We start from the raw sequence: 17,011 nt of genomic DNA on the forward strand, positions 1-17,011 counted from the left end.
TCTCTCCTTCCTTCTGCCTATCAAGTGTACTTATCCTTTTCAACCTCAGAACCAAATCTGTGACCCATCTCTAAGTACAGCAAAGAACGATATGATACTCACACTTCTGTATAACACAACTATCTTCCTAATTTCCCTTCCTTCAAAACTAACTACTTTACAATTTTCATAACTTACATATTTTTATAAGCAGCTCAAATCTTCTGTAAAAAGAGAATATAAACACTAAAAACAACTTCCCTTTCAAAACCCAAATTAAGTCCCATTAAACATTTTCTCTTTACCCTAGTATAGTGTACTTCTTCCTTCTATGAATAATTTACTTAAGCCACAAAAAAAAAAAAAAAAAAAAAAATTCACTGGTCTCATCTAGTAATTCCAGGTACTTCTGTTCCACTGCTCCCTATCCCTAACCTACAGCTACATGGACATCTCCTTGAAAATATGACCTATCTAGGGGCACCTGGGTGGTTCAGTAGGTTAAGCATCTGCCTTCGGCTCAAGTCATGATCCCAGGGTCCTGGGATTGAGCCCCGTGTCTGCCTTCCTGCTCAGCGAGGAGCCTGCCTGTCCCTCTGACTGCCACTTGCCCTGTTTGTGCTCACTCTCTCTCTCTCTCAAATAAATAAATCTTTAAAAAAAATTTTTTTAAAAAGGAAATACGACTTATCTATTATATTAGTTAGTACCTATCAATGTGATGATATGTGGTATTCCTGCCTTGATTTAACACTGTAATTCTTTACAGTGTCTTAGGCTACGTTTTAGAGAAATTTCTGGTTTTAACGCCTAAATTATTACATGCCACAATGTGCACTGAAGTTTGTCAAGCCAATAATAACATAATTTGACTTCCTTTCTACCCATGAGCTCCATTTAAGCAAGATTTTGCTTAAAGCAAAAAGTTTTTTACATGAAGTACATGACTTTTTTAAATGACGTACGTGAATTTAGTTGAAACATTTAAAGGAATACTCACAGTACAAAGCACAAGATTCAGTGACTGGCCCGTAATGGCACAAAAATTTTCCACAAAATTTCGAGGTGCAGAAAATACTCGAAGAACTTTTTCATCTGCTCCAGATACAAACTGAAACCGACTAATCATTGCCAAACATTTCAGGTCATATCCATGTATCTGAGGCCTGGCAATTTCATGCCAAGTCACCTGGTATTAAAATAGGATAAACAAAAATGATGTTTCAAAAACCAAATTCTTCTCAACAAGAAAATACCAGATGCAAAACCATTTAGTATGCAACAGAAATATAGCCACAGAGCAGATTCATTCATGTCCTGCTTACTGATAATTCAACCCTTTTTGTTACTAAGTAGTATTCCCTTGTACAGCTATGTGTGTGTATATAAATATGTGTGTGTGTGTATGTAGATACATACACATATGGAAGCTTGTTGATCCATTCACATACTGACAGACATTTAGGTTGTTTCTAGTTTTTGTCTTTTACTGAAAAAGCAGTTGTGAACATTTCTGTACAAGTCGTTGCATGGACATGGGCTTCTATTTTTCTTGAGTAAATACTACCTATAAGTAAAATGGCTGGATATCATAGATGCATATTTAAATTTTTAATAAACTGCCAAACCATTTCCCAAAGAGGTTATACATTTCACAATCCCACCAGCAGCGTACAAGAGTGCCAGCTGCCTGCTCCCTCACCAACACTTGGTACAGTCTTTTACTTTAATCATTCTGATAGGTGTATAATGGTATCTCATGTGGCTTTATTTTGCATTTCCCTGATGACTAATGGGGTTGAGAATCTTTTCCTGACCTTATTTCCTTATATCTTCTTTGGAGAAGTATCTCTTCAAATTTTCTACCCATTTTTTACAGGATTGTTTGTTTTCCTATTACTGAGTTCTGAGACGCTCTTTATAAACCCTGGATATCAATCCCTTACCAGAGATGTGCTTGGTAAATACTTTCTCCCAGTTCGTGACTTGTCTTATTTTCCTGACAGTGTCTTTCAAGGAGCAGAAATTTTACTTTTTGGTGAAGTCTAACTTATCCATTTTTTAATGGATGATTAATAAACAACAGCTGAGCCGTACCATTAACAAATCATAAAGAGTCACAGAAAAACACTACAAATCACTTGCTTTATTTTTTTAATGGACGCTAGTGTTGCTCCCAATGTCCTCTCCTTTATCATTTGAATCTACCACTGTACTGAAGTATGGCAGGTTTCACTCATTTTCAAGGACTGACCCACAGTCAGTTTCAAGTTCTTTTGTCAGAAATTGAAGCTGAGTACACAGGCTTTCTCTACCACATAGCACAGTTCAATGGCTTGCCAGTGGTAAAGTTCGGTTGCAATTTTTTGAGCTCAGGGCCAAGACTGAAAAGTTTACTGAACAAAAACTGTCCTTAATCACTACTACCTAATACTGTATGACTTTAGAAATTAGATTTTACTGCAGACTTGACAGTGTTTCTTAATGAATTAAACCTAAAATTACAAGGGATAAGTGAACTTTTATATAGAATGGAAGTAAATTCATTTTGAAAACTAATAAACTGAATTGTAAAGAGCATATGTATGTTTTGTTTAAGTTTTTAAGAAAATACCGAACCGTTTTCCTGACTGCTGTGTCACTCTGCACTCCTACCAGCAACATATGAAGGCTCCGGCCGCTCGGCATCCTTACTGCCGCTCCCTGCTGTCAGTACGTCTCACCTCAGCCCCTCTACAGTGTGCAGAGGCACCGCGACACTTTTCACTCGTGTTTCCGTAGCGGCTAACAATGTTGCCCCACTTTTCACGTGCTCAAGGATGTTTTTTAAAGTGCATCAGTCAAGTAGGAAGACATTTTACCTGGGATTGGTCTTTTCTCTTCCACGGAGCAAACAGTCGAGTTGTCTGGTCAGTACCAACAGTGATGATAAACTCTCCTTCTGGATCCCACATTAGGTCTTGGACACCGTCAAAGTGTCCTGAAATAACAATCTCTGGAGTCCACTCTCTCTGCAATGAAAGTGCTCATGACACATCAAATAATCGGAGATCACTACTACCCAGAATCAAGTCTGATTATGATAATGCCTTCCGCCCTCAGGGCTAATGATGGAAAAGACTGAGGCCCCCGAGCAAGGCAAAAAGCTAAAAAAAACAAGACAGGACCTTAAAATAATAAGATCCTAAAATAAAAGGATGGGTTTTCTAATCAAGCATGTTTGAACTTAAACATTCAAATATGTGTTGCGTCCTTTGAAGCAGTAACCCTGGGAAATTCCCCTCTGTTCAGCATTTACTGAATGCCTCCTAGAAGCCAAACACTATTTAACTTTTCTCTGCCTCAGAGAACTCTTCTGTAAAAGAGTTACCAAGCTTGTACGGTTGTTATGAGAATTAAATTAATTTATATTTGTAAAGCGCCCAGAACAATGCCAGCACATACCAGGTATTATGTATTTTTCTGTTAAACTACATAACAGAGTATTATGCAAAATGAGTCAGTAGATTCTGAGTATGTGCCTGATTGGCTTTTTTTAAAAGATTTATTTAGAGAGAGGGAGAATATGAGGGAGAGAGACAGCGGGAGGGGGAAAGGAAGAGGGAGAAAGAATCTCAAGCAGACTCCACTCTAAGCACAGAGCATCAAGACCTGAGCCGAAACCAAGAGTCAGATGCTTAACCAGCTGTGCCACAATGGCTTCCTTTATCAAGTACAATGAGCTGCAGGTGTAGAGAACACAGGCTGAATCAAACCCAGCTGGCTCACCTGAGGGAGCCTGTACCAGCAACCATGTGAACAAATAAAGACAATAAAATACAGAAAATGCCGTATGTCTCATCCACACAGCACAGGTGATGGTTTTGAACAACCTCAAGTAGTGGTAAAATGATCTTTTTTTTTTTTTTAAGATTTTATTTATTTGTTAAAGAGAGAGCGAGCGAGATAGTACAAGCAGGGGGAGCAGGAGAGGGAGAAGCAGGCTCCCCACCGAGCAAGGAGCCCAATGTGGAACTTGATCCCAGTCCTGGGATCATGACCTGAGCCAAAGGCAGACACTTAACCGACTGAGACACCCAGGCGCCCTAAAACAATCTTTAGAGTAAAATTAAACTTGTATAAATAGCTAAAAGCTCACTCAAAGCCAAGTATGATGAATACAATCAGTGATTAAGCTAAGCTATATTATTTTCTAGTCAAAAAAATTAAAAGGTTGTGACTAATAAGTGACATAATTTCTTCTGTGACATAAAAATTGATTCTGAAGTTAGCACTAATAGGAGTTTCCAAAAAGTCCTGAACAAAGGGCAGCACTTTTGTACTATCAGTACAGTTTTCCACTGTAACAGTCCTAAAGTACAGCGTTTGTTTATGAAATCAGCCTCAATTATAACAAATGTGCCACTCTGGTGTGGGAGGCTATGCATGTGCGGGGACAGAGGGTATATGGGAACTCTCTGTACCTTCTGCTCAATTTTTCTGTGAACCTAAAACTTCTTTAAAAAATAAAGTCTATTTTTTTAAAATGTCACCTTAAATACTTGGTAAGCAGCTATTACAAATCTGAAGTCAAATTATAAGTACAAGTCCTTGAATTCTGTCTTCCGGTTTGAGTTTCTTTTTACTTATCTGATGCTTTTTTCTATGAAGGCCCTCAAAAACTAAAGCTGAAATATGGCTCAAAGGAGCTCTGAGTTAAAAACAAAATTTATCCTAAAAAATATGTTATTTCAAAGTGTCAGGGGCACCTGGGTGGCTCAGTCGGTTAAGCATCCTCCAACTCTTGATTTCGGCTCAGGTCATAATCTCTGGGTGTTGGATTGAGCCCCACATCAGGCTTCACGCTCAGCGAGGAGTGTGCCTGGGATTTTCTCCCTCTCCCTCTGTCCCTCATCCACCTATGCACACCTGCACACTCTCTCTCAAATAAATTTAAAAACCTTAAAAAAAAAAAGTGCCTTAGCTGATGATTCCCTGGCTCATTTCATAGTAGAAACAATTCTTCTGTTTTTTGGTGTGTGTATACAGTTGACACACAATGTTACATTAGTTTCAGGGGTACAACATGGTGATTCAACATATCTATACATTATGCTATGCTCCCACCAGTGTAGCTACCACCTGTCACCATAAACACTATTACAATACCATTGACTATATTCCCTCTGCTGTACCTTTTACTCCCATGACTTACTCATTCCGTAACTGGAAGCCTGTACCACCCACCCTCTTCACCTACTTGGCCCAACCCCCACCCCCCTTTCCCCTCTGGCAACCATCAGTTTGTTCTCTGTATACACAGGTCTGATTCCATACTAGTAGAAATAATCTTGAAGGTCAACTCCAAATGGAAAATATAAGAGAAAGAGTAAATCATTCCATGCATCGAGAAGTCAAATCCTCATATATGATACAACTATTACAAAGCCCACCAACTAAAGGTTATGCAAATCCGTGAATACTTACTTTACTTAGAATCTACTGACTCACATTTCACTCAATGCTATTACTTCTTTCATTTATTATTACCTGATTTAAAATATATTAATATACTATCCCTCCCGTAAGTGCCATGCCTAGGTTTTCATACTGTACAAATACAAACTCATTGAAGCATCACAGAAACCCTATGAGTAGGTGCTATTTCTAGCCACATTTCACAGAGGAGGAACCTGAGACAGGTTAGGCAATGTCCTCGAGGACACAGAGCTAGTAAATGCTGGTGCCGGGGTCTGAACCCAGGCTGCCTCCCTCCAAGGCCTATGCTCTTAGCTGCTGTTCCTGCAATGTTGTATCCTCACGTCCAAAGAAGCAGATCAAAAGCAAATTAGAAAGTAAGAGATGGAATAATGTGGAGGCAGCTACATGACTAGAGAAAGATTACCTCTTTGATAACAGACTAACAACTATAAAAAAAGATGTAAAAGAACCCAGTATCTAGAGGACCATTTAAAATTACACTTATCAACACCCCTGAGAACATTAATATATTCCTTCACAAAATAACAGGTGGTCCTACTGCCCTTTTGTCAGTTGGACCCAACTGTCCAAGGAAAGACCAAAGCATGCTATCTTCCTTAAGAAGACAGCGAAGTTAAACATTTTAGGAAATACTCCCATCAAAAAATTTACAGAACTTAAAGGCAGAGCTTAAAACGTATATAGCTTAAAGTTCACTTTTGTAGAAAGTTTACTTATGTGCAAATTTCAAACCCTCAACAATGCTGGACAAATGAATACTTTTAGTCTTAGAAAAGCATAAGTTTCTTACTTAGCATAACTACAGTGTAATGTCTATAGTAAGAAGTGATGTCATTTGAACTTAAACACCTCTACTATGTTTCTGGAGAGTATTGTAAGTATGTAACATAGTTTACCTAGGTTTCATTTCACTCTGTTTAATTACAAATGCTTTACTTAAAAACACTTTTCTTACTGGGTTCGCTGCATTCTGTTTCCAAAGGTGCAATGCTCCATGGAAAGCATGAGCGATGATCATGGAGCCATCTTCATTGAACTGGCAATCATAAAATCCCAGAGTATTTCCACCTACTTCACCTACTCGAACCTTTGCAATAACAGAAAATAATTCACAATCAGTATTCCACACTTGTCACAACAGAAATCGGAGAGTCCAGAGATTATGATGTTCCCTCTTACTTAGGGAACATAAAGAGTAAACATCTGCAGCTCCAGAAATATAGACTTGGAGGTTAAATATTGTTTATTAAACCCAATTTTCTGTTCCTTCAATATTCACATTTTTACCTGTTCTAGCCAAACTCCTGACTCTTCATCTGGAGCCCAGAGAATCATGGTTTTATCCATGGAGGCGGACAATAATCTCATTGGCTGCTGAAGAACACCATCTGAAGAATAAAAGCTAATGTCTTAAAGTGACCAACAAGCATGACGTTGGTAGATCAGCAGGAAATGGGTACTGCAAGAACACTCACTTGCAGCATTACAATAGCAAAACTTCTGGAAACACACGGAAGTCTACCATTAGAAGAACAGATGAACAAGTTGTGGTATATTTAGACAATGGAATATTATACTTCAATAAAAATAAATGAGAGCTACATGAATCAACATGGATACATCTCCAAAACATGTTAAGCTGAAAAGACAAGTTATAAGATGAGAATACATATTGGTATCAAGTTTTAACAACTGTAAAGCAATACTGTTTGTGGCTACATAAATGTGTAGCAGAAGTATAAAATCACTCATGGGAATGACACGCAGTGAATTCAGTCCCGTAGTTGCCCTAGGAAGAATGGAGGGGAAAGGGTTCAGGAAAGAATATACACAGGGGTCCCTCAATACCAATAATATCTTTTTTTTCAAACTGCAATAAATATGGCATAATATCAACAACAGCTGAATGGTAACTACCTGTGTATTCATTATTGGTATTTTCTACTCTTGCCCAGGGGAAGGGGCTAGGGGAAGAATGTGAGGCTTGTGCCTTGTTCAGCTCTACACCACAGCACCAGCTTCAGCAGGCAACCATCACACCATAAATGGAGATTGAGGGCAAAAGAAAGAGGGAGAAAGTCTTTTTTTTTCATAAATGTTGTGTCTCAGTATTACACCAACTTTCTATTTCCAGGGGCAAAAGTTCCAGTGAAGTTGAAGTTGGCTTACAAGTCAGTTTCTCTTAAATCCCATAATGACTAGATGAAAACTTTAAAAGGGAGTTAAAAGGGGTGTGGTGGTTTCAGCATCACAGCAGTGATCACACTTTTCCTACTCAGGATTGTAAGTTTCAGTGGAACTGGGTGTCCAGAAGAACATATCAGCAGCTGCAGTATTGAACTTTGCCAACTTAATGTCTTGTAGTTGAGATTTTTCTTTATTTTTTAACCGGTTTTTTTTTTTAAGATTTTATCTTAAGTAATCCCTACACTCAACATGGGGCCCAAATTTACAACTCCGAGATGAAGCACTGCATGCTCTACTGACTGAGCCAGCCAGGCACCCCTATTTGAGATTTTTAATCAAACTAAAAAAGAAACCCTCCACTTCATTTGGTCAGCTTAAAATTCTAAACATGAGATTTAAATGAAATGAGGGATATGTGTGTATTCTTTTTCCTACCTTCGTAGAACGAAGGCTGCCAGTGAACTGCATTTACCCAGTTCTCATGACCAGCCAGCACAGTCTCCAGAGTAACTGCACACACTACCTTAGTACCTGTAACAGAAACAATGACATTTTCTTTTCTCAAAGCTCTTCTAGAAAGAATTTTCATAACCCAAGTTGTACAATTACATACGCCCCTTCAAAAATTAGAACATGATTTAGATTCAACAAAAAACTAAATTTCACTAATTTAATCCATTCAAAATCACGGAGAAAAAAAGTTCTAAAGATATGTAAGTTTTTCTCTCAATTTTTCTCTATTTAGTCGTAAATACATGTTAAGGAATATATTCAATTTTTAAAGTTTTCTGGAACAGCTACTGTTATATTCCAATTAAAAAGCAAAACCAGACATGTCAGCCTCCTGGCTATCCACACTCATCATCAACATGCAATAGCCTAAATACCACTTTTTTAAAAACTTAAGATAAATGCAGAAAGAGAGGAGGTCAAATCAGTATTGTAACCTTTCAAATAAAATAATAAAAATGTCACAAAAATTTCATATTTGGGAATAGCTAGCTACTCGTAACATGCTGGTTAAGGATTTCTTGGTTCTCCCCATAAAACTACGTTACCAAAATCTCAACTCTAATGGGCTTTAAAACCAATTACAGTAATAATAAGAAGAGTATTCCTAGGTGAACAATGCTCACTGAGGGCTAACTTTATAATTTAGTTGAACACTCAAAAAATATTTCCTTCAAATACAACATTCCAGCAGGATCTATCACGCAACGGTACTGTTCTGATTCCAGACAGTAAGAAAATCAGATTTACATATACCACTCAAGTGTAGCGCTTTGGCTTGTCTCTTATTCAGTAAAGGTATGGATAATTCTCTTTATTCCTTTAGATCTTCCTATGCTAAAACTGCAAATTTGGCATCATTTTATAAATTACTGAGAATGTTTTACTGAGAAAACATTTAACATTTTCAGCAATTTTTAAAAATCTTACTAATATGGTTAGAAAAAAATAAGTTTCATATATGAAAAATAACTTATCCTCAAATAAAACCTTTTTTTTTTTTTAAAGTGCATAGTATCAGTTTCAGGTAGGGATTGGATACTTCTGAAAAACTAACCTTCACATAGGTGTGTAGTGAAACAGATAAATGAATGAGCTAGGAAGCTGTTACATCAAATATTTTCATTATTACTCACTTTCATTTTCTATTGTAAAAGTATTTTCCTTCAGTTTTATATTATCATCATCCTGAGTTTCTGAAGATGTTGATTTTATATACAGCTTCCATATTCGTATCAGGCAATCTTGTGAACAGCTTGCTAGGAAAAGATCTCTACCTAATAAAACAACAAATGTTACTATTTTTTAAACATTATATTCTTAAATTTAGGTATAAGACTTTCTCTCTACAATATGCTGATCTCTAGATTTCCTGAAAAAATGAGACTCTGCTTCCCTACCCTTTATTCATTTGACCTGTATTTTCTTAGTAACACTGGCAAATATACATACAACACTAATAAATGGTTACAATGTGCAGCATTGTTATACAGTCCACAAAATTCTACAAAGAACTCAAGAATGTTTGCATATGTAATAGTCAGCTAGTGAGCTCCTTAAAACATCAACTAGTTTCATCCTCTACCACCCAAATTAATAGTTAACAAAGGGGTAAGTATCCTCTTTTCTAATAGGGACAAAGAAAAATGTTACATACAAAGGAAACATTAAATGAACATATAAGAGGCTGCTTTCCTGGAAGTTCCACACACTTGCCCCATCATATGTACTTCAGCAAGATTTCATACTGACCAAAGGTTGCCCATTCCACGCCTCTTATCCAATCCTCATGTCCACAGAGAAAAAGCACTTTCTGAAACTAGTAAGATAACAAAAATCATCGGGCTTGGTGTAAGAATTTAATACTTTATGTATATCAGTGATTTCATTTGGGGTCACAGCCAGTCCCAATGCACAGTTTTTGCTTGTTTGTTTGTTTTTAAATTGGGAACATTCTGATCAAGATAAAAAGATAGAGCTCTCATTTGGGAATAAAAATTTCATTATCATCTAACTCATCTGAGTAAGTAATATAGTATCCATAGACCTTAAATAAATACTGTAAATGTTTACAGGATAAAATGACATGTGCTGTCCTATAGAAAAAAGTTGGGTGGTTGGACATTCACAACCATTGTAAACTTTCTTATAGGATGCAAAGAAACAAGTATCTCCATGATTAAATAAATAAGCCTAAAGTTAAACTACCTCTTTTCTGGAACTTCCCTTCTGTAATTTAACCACTCAACATGTAGGTAAAGCTCAGAATGACAAATAAACACTATCAGGGGAATTTCACCATAGATATATGAAAATTTACAAAAACAACAAAAAAATCCACTACCACAACATCTTCCTCCTGTCCTTTCCCCATCCAACAATCTGTTTCCCACCTAACAACACTGGACCAGGTGGCCAAGGTAGCGCTTACTTGGTGTTCAAACAAAGTGGAAAACTGTCTAAGAGAAGACTGTCAAAAAAGATTCTCCTACTGGATTATTATGGTTTAAATTAGAATATCCCTAAAATTCTACAATCTGGAAATAATCTGTATTAAGATATGTAATTAAGCAGAACATAATTCTAGTATCTTAATGAAATCATTAATTACCTGGTCATCTCGCTGAACGAATAAATGAATTTTGCAGTCATCATCGCCACATGCTAATATTGGTACTGAAAGGATAAAAGAGGCTTTACTGTAAATATTCCATCACATGTTATGATTATCACCAATGCTGGATTCTAAGCACTAGGTAGTTAATCCAGGCTTCTATTTTCCGCACCCTGAACAAACATTGAAAGTGCTCAATAAATGTCTATAGGAATAAAATGAACACTCTAAAACGTGCTATTAAATGGTTACTTAGAGAAGAATGACTGAGAGTCCTTTCCTCCATCCTGTGTCACTTGTGATAGAAGTAGTGGTGAAAAGAGAAACACAAACAACATTTCACCCAAGTCAACCAGAAGATTAATCCAAGAAGTTGTTAACCCAACTGAGTAAAAAAATGTAAGAGCTATGAGGCCAGCACCACGACTATTGCACAAAGATTTAAGGGTATGCTTGTCACTTCAAGTATCTTACATTTTGTTTGAGAATTCAAAAATAAAACCAAATTCATGAAGCAAGTGGAAAACAAAGTAAAAGGCTGTGTAATTATTGCACAATTTTAAGTTGCTAAGAGAGTAGATCTTAAAAGTTCTCATCACAAGGAAAAAAAAATTCTGTAACTATGCATGGTCGGGGACATTAGCCAGACTTACTGTGGTGATCATTTCTCAATATATACAAATATCAGATCATGATGTTGTACACTTAAAACTATTATGTCACTTATACCTCAATTTGTGGGAAAAAAAAAATAGCAGGTAAATACGTAGTTAAAACACTATTGGGGCGCCTGGGTGGCGCAATCGTTAAGCATCTGCCTTCGACTCAGGGCGTGATCCCGGCATGATGGGATCGAGCCCCACATCAGGCTCCTCCGCTATGAGCCTGCTTCTTCCTCTCCCACTCCCCCTGCTTATGTTCCCTCTCTTGCTGGCTGTCTGTATCTCTGTCGAATAAATAAATAATATCTTAAAAAAAAAAACAACAAACTATCAAAGATGAGGTACAAAAACTCATATCACCAAAGGACTGCAGATAAATAAGGACTCTTTTTCTAAGTAAATGGAAAAATAAGTGTGTTTTTCAAAGATTTTCTCACTTTAAATCAAGTGAAAAATAAAACTCCAGTCACTGGCCTCAGTGTGCATGAGAAGAAACGAAATTCTCCGTTATAAAGCCAGAATGCGTGAGTTCCTCCTACTGGGATCCCTCACACAGAGCAAAGTGGGAGCATCACATGAAACGGGGGAGCTACAGTTCCTGCTGCAGAGCGCGCTGGAGGCTGGCGGCTTCCAGGCCTGCCTCTCTCCGCCGGGTACGTCCTCCAGGAACCTAAGGTGGCAGAGATGGACCGACTCGCACTGGCCATCAACTCTGGGGAGGATCATCAAAGGCACAGACAGACAGGTTTCATAGCAAAAGGGAGAATTTTGTGCTGGGAAATTTTAAGTGGTCTTGGGCAAATGGTCATTCTGTAGGATGTGAAGAGGCGCTCATCTTCACAGAAATGTTCACAGGGTCCATCTTCGGTATTTTTTCAACTTATTCTAGACCTTCACCTTCAAAGGGTTAATTTTCCCAAATCAGGTCTACAGATGTTGATAATATATCTGATAAATAGCAGTATCAATCCCAAGTACATGTTAAGTCACTTAAATTTTCAAGGGTTATCAAAATTCTTAACAGCTTCCCTTAATTTTATGTTCTATACAAAGATCATTTGAATACTGAAAACAAAAGTACACCATAATGTACAGAGTAGTAGAGTCATTATGCTGTACACCCGAAACTAATGAAACATTTTGTCAACTATACTTCCATTTTTTAAAAAAAGTATATTATCCACGTTTCAACTTGTTTCATGAAAACATTTAGATATGAAATTAAGACCTAATGTTTCTTTTAGGTTCTGGTTGTATGAAGACATAAAAATACATTACTGTTTCAGTGTATACTTAGCAGGATACTCACCATCAGTATTAGGCAAATAAGATAAGCAGAGAGCCAGAGTGAATCCATTTCCAAAGTTCAAGGTCTGAATGCACGTTACTAAGAAATAATAAAAAACACCATGAACAGCTAACTGTGAGCTCATCCGCCCTGAAAGCCCTAGGTGCAGAGGGGATCAAAGAGGTCAATCCTGACCCCCCGCCAATGACCATGTAAATTTAAATGATCAACCTTTAACAACATTACAGAGAACAAAATGACTTAAAACACTGAAAAAAATGGTATGTATGTTCTTCCATCATTCATTGGACAATTACTACTTCCTTTGGAGTATAATGTCCATAAACCTACCTTCTGCACCCTTTTTAGACCAGATTCGAACAGTAGAATCGGAAGCTGCAGAAACTATCAGTGTATGTAATCCAATATCCGATGCCCTCCTCTGGTAAAGAGCATGCACTGCGTAAACAGGTCCTTCATGGCCTTGGAGATGGACTGCTTTTAAAAGCTACCTCAGAAAGAATTGACAAAAACACGGTGATAAAAAAAGGAATTAACAGTTCCATCTTTATTTAACTAAAATCACAGAATTAAAGGTACAGTTAAAATGCCTGACCCAGAAATACATCCTTTCAAGTTGAAGAGAATGTAAACTTCAGAGAAGCTGGTCTGAACACAATAAGAACACATGAACGTGCACAGCCTTTGACACAGCAATTTCCCATCTAAGAATCTACCCTGAGATGCTAACCACACTAGAGTAACAGATAACAAAAGATAAATGCAGAAAGACATTCATGACACACTCTTTACAATAGTGAAAAACTACAATTAATCTAAAATTGCTAATAGGGAACTGATTAAATTGTTATACACAGACACTAGCCAGTAAAAAAGGTAACATGGAAAGACAACCACAACACTGACATTTTTGAAGACTACAGCCAGCTTTGTGAAATGTTCCTTCTTTTGGATTAGTGTGATATTTCCTCATGATTAGATTCCGGATATACATTTTGACATCATTACTATCCACGTACATCACATCAGGAAGCACATGATATCACTCTGTCCCAATTTTAGTGATGTTAACCTTGGTATCCTAGTAGAGGTCAAGATGATTAATGTTATATATTAGGATCCATACACTAGCTTCCAATAATGATTGACCTTTGGCTTCTTTGAAAAACCATTTTAAAAAACTCAAGTACAGTATAATCTCTTTTATGTATAATTATACACACAAAATAGAGAGGTAGAACAACGTTCATTAGAACGTTAACTGTTTTGTACTTAGTTTTCCTTCTTTATACTTTTCTGTATTTAAACTTTTTTCACATGAGTCTATATTATTACTCCCTAAAAAATTAAATCTATTTAAAGTACTCACTTTACTTTTTTAAGCAGGGTTATATATCAACCATCAGAGACCTTTAAAAACTCAAACAAAAGAAACCTCTCAAGTTCACCAGCTTGTTAAAAAACAATGCTCAATCATCAGAGACTCAAACCTCTCATTATACCAGCTTAAAATTATTTCCTTTTATCGGAAGTCAAGGTGTGTTGAGCTCCTGTGTACATGGAAATGAATATGGAAAGGAACCTGTAAGCCTCTAAGGTTTTCATGTGTGGACCCATCCCCTAAATCCTCTTATTCCCTTCATCCCCCTTTTATACCTTTTACCTTCCTGCTGTCCTCCTCCTCGTTTGGCCTCACATTCTCTTCTGGCCTCTAAGTTTGCTGTCTGCCATCAGATACTCGCTCAGCCTACAGTCCTCTCTATTGACAGAAGCATGAGGCAACGCTGAGGAAACTTTTCCAAGGATTACCTCAAAATCTCAAAAATGAGTGCTCAAATCATTCTCTGGATTCCTCTGCCAAGATATGTCCAAGTAGGAGTTAAGTTTGCTACACCCCTCTTTGCTCTCATTCAAGTCTAGGTGCTTCCAAAATCCCCACCTCCACATCTGCCCTCTCTTTCTAAGGACAAGTCTGGATGTCTGGCCAGCAATTCAAGTGACATGTCTATAAGTAAATTCCACATCTTCCTTCCTACTTCCCTATTTTTCTTTGTAGAAGCACCTTTCTCCCAGAGCCTGAAAACAGAATCCCACTATTTTTAATTACTCACTCCCTTAACACCAGCTCCCACTCCTCTGATAACCAGTCAATGTCAAAATCATATTCCCTTCAAAAACACACCCCACACTGCTTTCTTCATATCTTTTCCTACTCTAATTTGGCACACTGCTGTCAGATTAATCTTCTTTTGACACTCATTTTCTTCTGCTTAGAAATCATCAATGACTTCCAAATGCCTGCTAATAAAGAACAAACTCTTAAAGCTGATATTCACATTGCCATACAATCTTCTCCTACTGTACTTTAGTACCACCGCCTACAATGAGTTACCTAGGAACATTTCCAAAACCATGTTGTTCAGAGTTATAAGGAATGCTAAGCGATTTAAAAGGAAAAAAAAAAATCAAACTTGAAAGAAGTTTGGAAAATGCTAGTTAAACAAAAATACTCATGTTCATCCATGTCAGAACTCCGCAGGGATTGCACTATACTCAGGGTGCACTGGGACTCTCTAAAGAAGGTATAGCATATATACCTTAGGTATATATACCAAGGTTATTTCCCAACCTTGAGTGCCCATAGATTCCTTTTCTTCATGTAACTTCTTGAAAGATGAATAATTCTCTGAACAAACTTTAGAAAACCCTGCGCTAAAGACATCTTAGGCTTTGGTTAAGACTGGATACTGATGACCAGGTGGTCTCCTTTATCACCTGAGCTTTTTTATTCATGCCATTTTTCCTACCAGGAATTCTCACTCCTTAAATTCCTCCCAAGGAAACCATCCACACTTTAAGACCCAACTCAAAGGCCACCTCTTAAAACTCTACTGAACTCACATGGTTGTGGTACAGCATGTTAAGAGTAAATATCTACGAAGCTACCCTTGTACTTTAGCTCATCAAGTACATTTTGCCATCAAAACCATGTACATGACTCATAAGCAGAATTCTGCCTCCTCTTCATCTTCTGCATGACGGATGCTCAAATGTCTAACATGCTTTTAATCTTTGCTTATAAGTAGAAACAACCCAATGCCCATCAATAGAGTTCCATTCATACTCAGCAGTGCACATTATAACATTACTTAGAATTATGTAAATCTATACCTACATGGTAAAAGCTGTCCTATGAACACAGGCAGTGTTAATTTTTGCTATCACTGAAAAGAGAACAAACGGCCCCTGTTCTAAGTGCAGTTTGAAAACTATTCCAAAGTGATGGGAAATTCACAGAAATGAATGACAGCATATGAATACTGGAGCAAATATTAGAGAAAAGGGTACAGGGCATGTGAAGTATAGAAGATACAGGATCTGGATTACTGATAAGAATGAAGCGACTTCATAAAAGAACACAGATTTTAGGAAAAGAGCTGAAAATAAAAGCAGATATAAGTTATTTAACTATAAACATGTCTACCCACCTGATCATTCTCTATTTCCCAGTGAATCACTTGATTATCAGATCCTCCAGAAACTAATTCGGTAGAAGAAGCTGAAAAAAAATTGATTTCCATAAATATATTTATTTTTTTTCCCAGCTGTTTTCAGAACTTTCAAAGCTATAGAAAAGATATAAGAAAACTCATATACTCCTTACCTAGACTTCCCAACTGTTAACATTTTGCCACGTTTAACATCTCACTTTCTCTATATATGTTTATGCATAGACATCTTTGTTTATGGCAAACCATTTAAAAATAAGTTGCAGACGTGAGGACCTCTGACTCTTAAACACTTTATCATGTATCTCCTAAGAATTGGAACATTCCCCTACATTGCCACAATACAATTATCATATTCAACAATTTTAATCGTTGACATAGTATTATTAACGTAACATACAGTCTATGTTAAAATTGCCCCAAATTGTCCTAGTAATATCTTTTATACCTTTTTAAAATTCTGAATCTAAGGACCACACATTGCATATTTGTCATATCTTTTTAGTGTCCTTTAACCTAGAATAGTTTCCCAGTTCCCCTTTTTTGTGACAATGAGTCCCAGCCAATTGTTTTGTGGAATGTCCCTAGTCTGGATATATCTGACTGCTTCCTCATGTAAGATTCAGACTAAACAGTTTTGGCAGGAATAACATATATGAGATACTATACTCAGCTGCTGCTATCAAGTATATGACATATTTTTGAAATAAGACAAATATTTCAAAGTTTTTTTAACCATTTATAACTTCTTAAAGATTTT

At 37.0% G+C, this 17,011-nt stretch overlaps 1 protein-coding gene across 1 annotated transcript in view; it reads right to left on the reverse strand.

The window, feature by feature from the left end:
* The window catches only part of ELP2 (elongator acetyltransferase complex subunit 2), a 42,480-nt gene that overhangs the window by 20,365 nt on the left and 5,104 nt on the right, over positions 1 to 17,011 (reverse strand). Inside the window, exons 3-13 of the mRNA XM_008691325.2 lie at positions 16,231 to 16,301; positions 13,073 to 13,229; positions 12,743 to 12,820; positions 10,769 to 10,833; positions 9,910 to 9,976; positions 9,294 to 9,434; positions 8,083 to 8,178; positions 6,748 to 6,848; positions 6,416 to 6,547; positions 2,841 to 2,990; positions 980 to 1,168 (exon numbers count right to left, since the gene is read on the reverse strand). Coding sequence (XP_008689547.1) covers positions 980 to 1,168; positions 2,841 to 2,990; positions 6,416 to 6,547; positions 6,748 to 6,848; positions 8,083 to 8,178; positions 9,294 to 9,434; positions 9,910 to 9,976; positions 10,769 to 10,833; positions 12,743 to 12,820; positions 13,073 to 13,229; positions 16,231 to 16,301 — 1,247 coding nt within the window. The remainder of the gene's footprint in view (positions 1 to 979; positions 1,169 to 2,840; positions 2,991 to 6,415; positions 6,548 to 6,747; positions 6,849 to 8,082; positions 8,179 to 9,293; positions 9,435 to 9,909; positions 9,977 to 10,768; positions 10,834 to 12,742; positions 12,821 to 13,072; positions 13,230 to 16,230; positions 16,302 to 17,011) is intronic.

The sequence above is a fragment of the Ursus maritimus genome, unplaced genomic scaffold, assembly GCF_017311325.1.
Source record: "Ursus maritimus isolate PB19 unplaced genomic scaffold, ASM1731132v1 scaffold_18, whole genome shotgun sequence".
Taxonomy (NCBI): domain Eukaryota; kingdom Metazoa; phylum Chordata; class Mammalia; order Carnivora; family Ursidae; genus Ursus; species Ursus maritimus.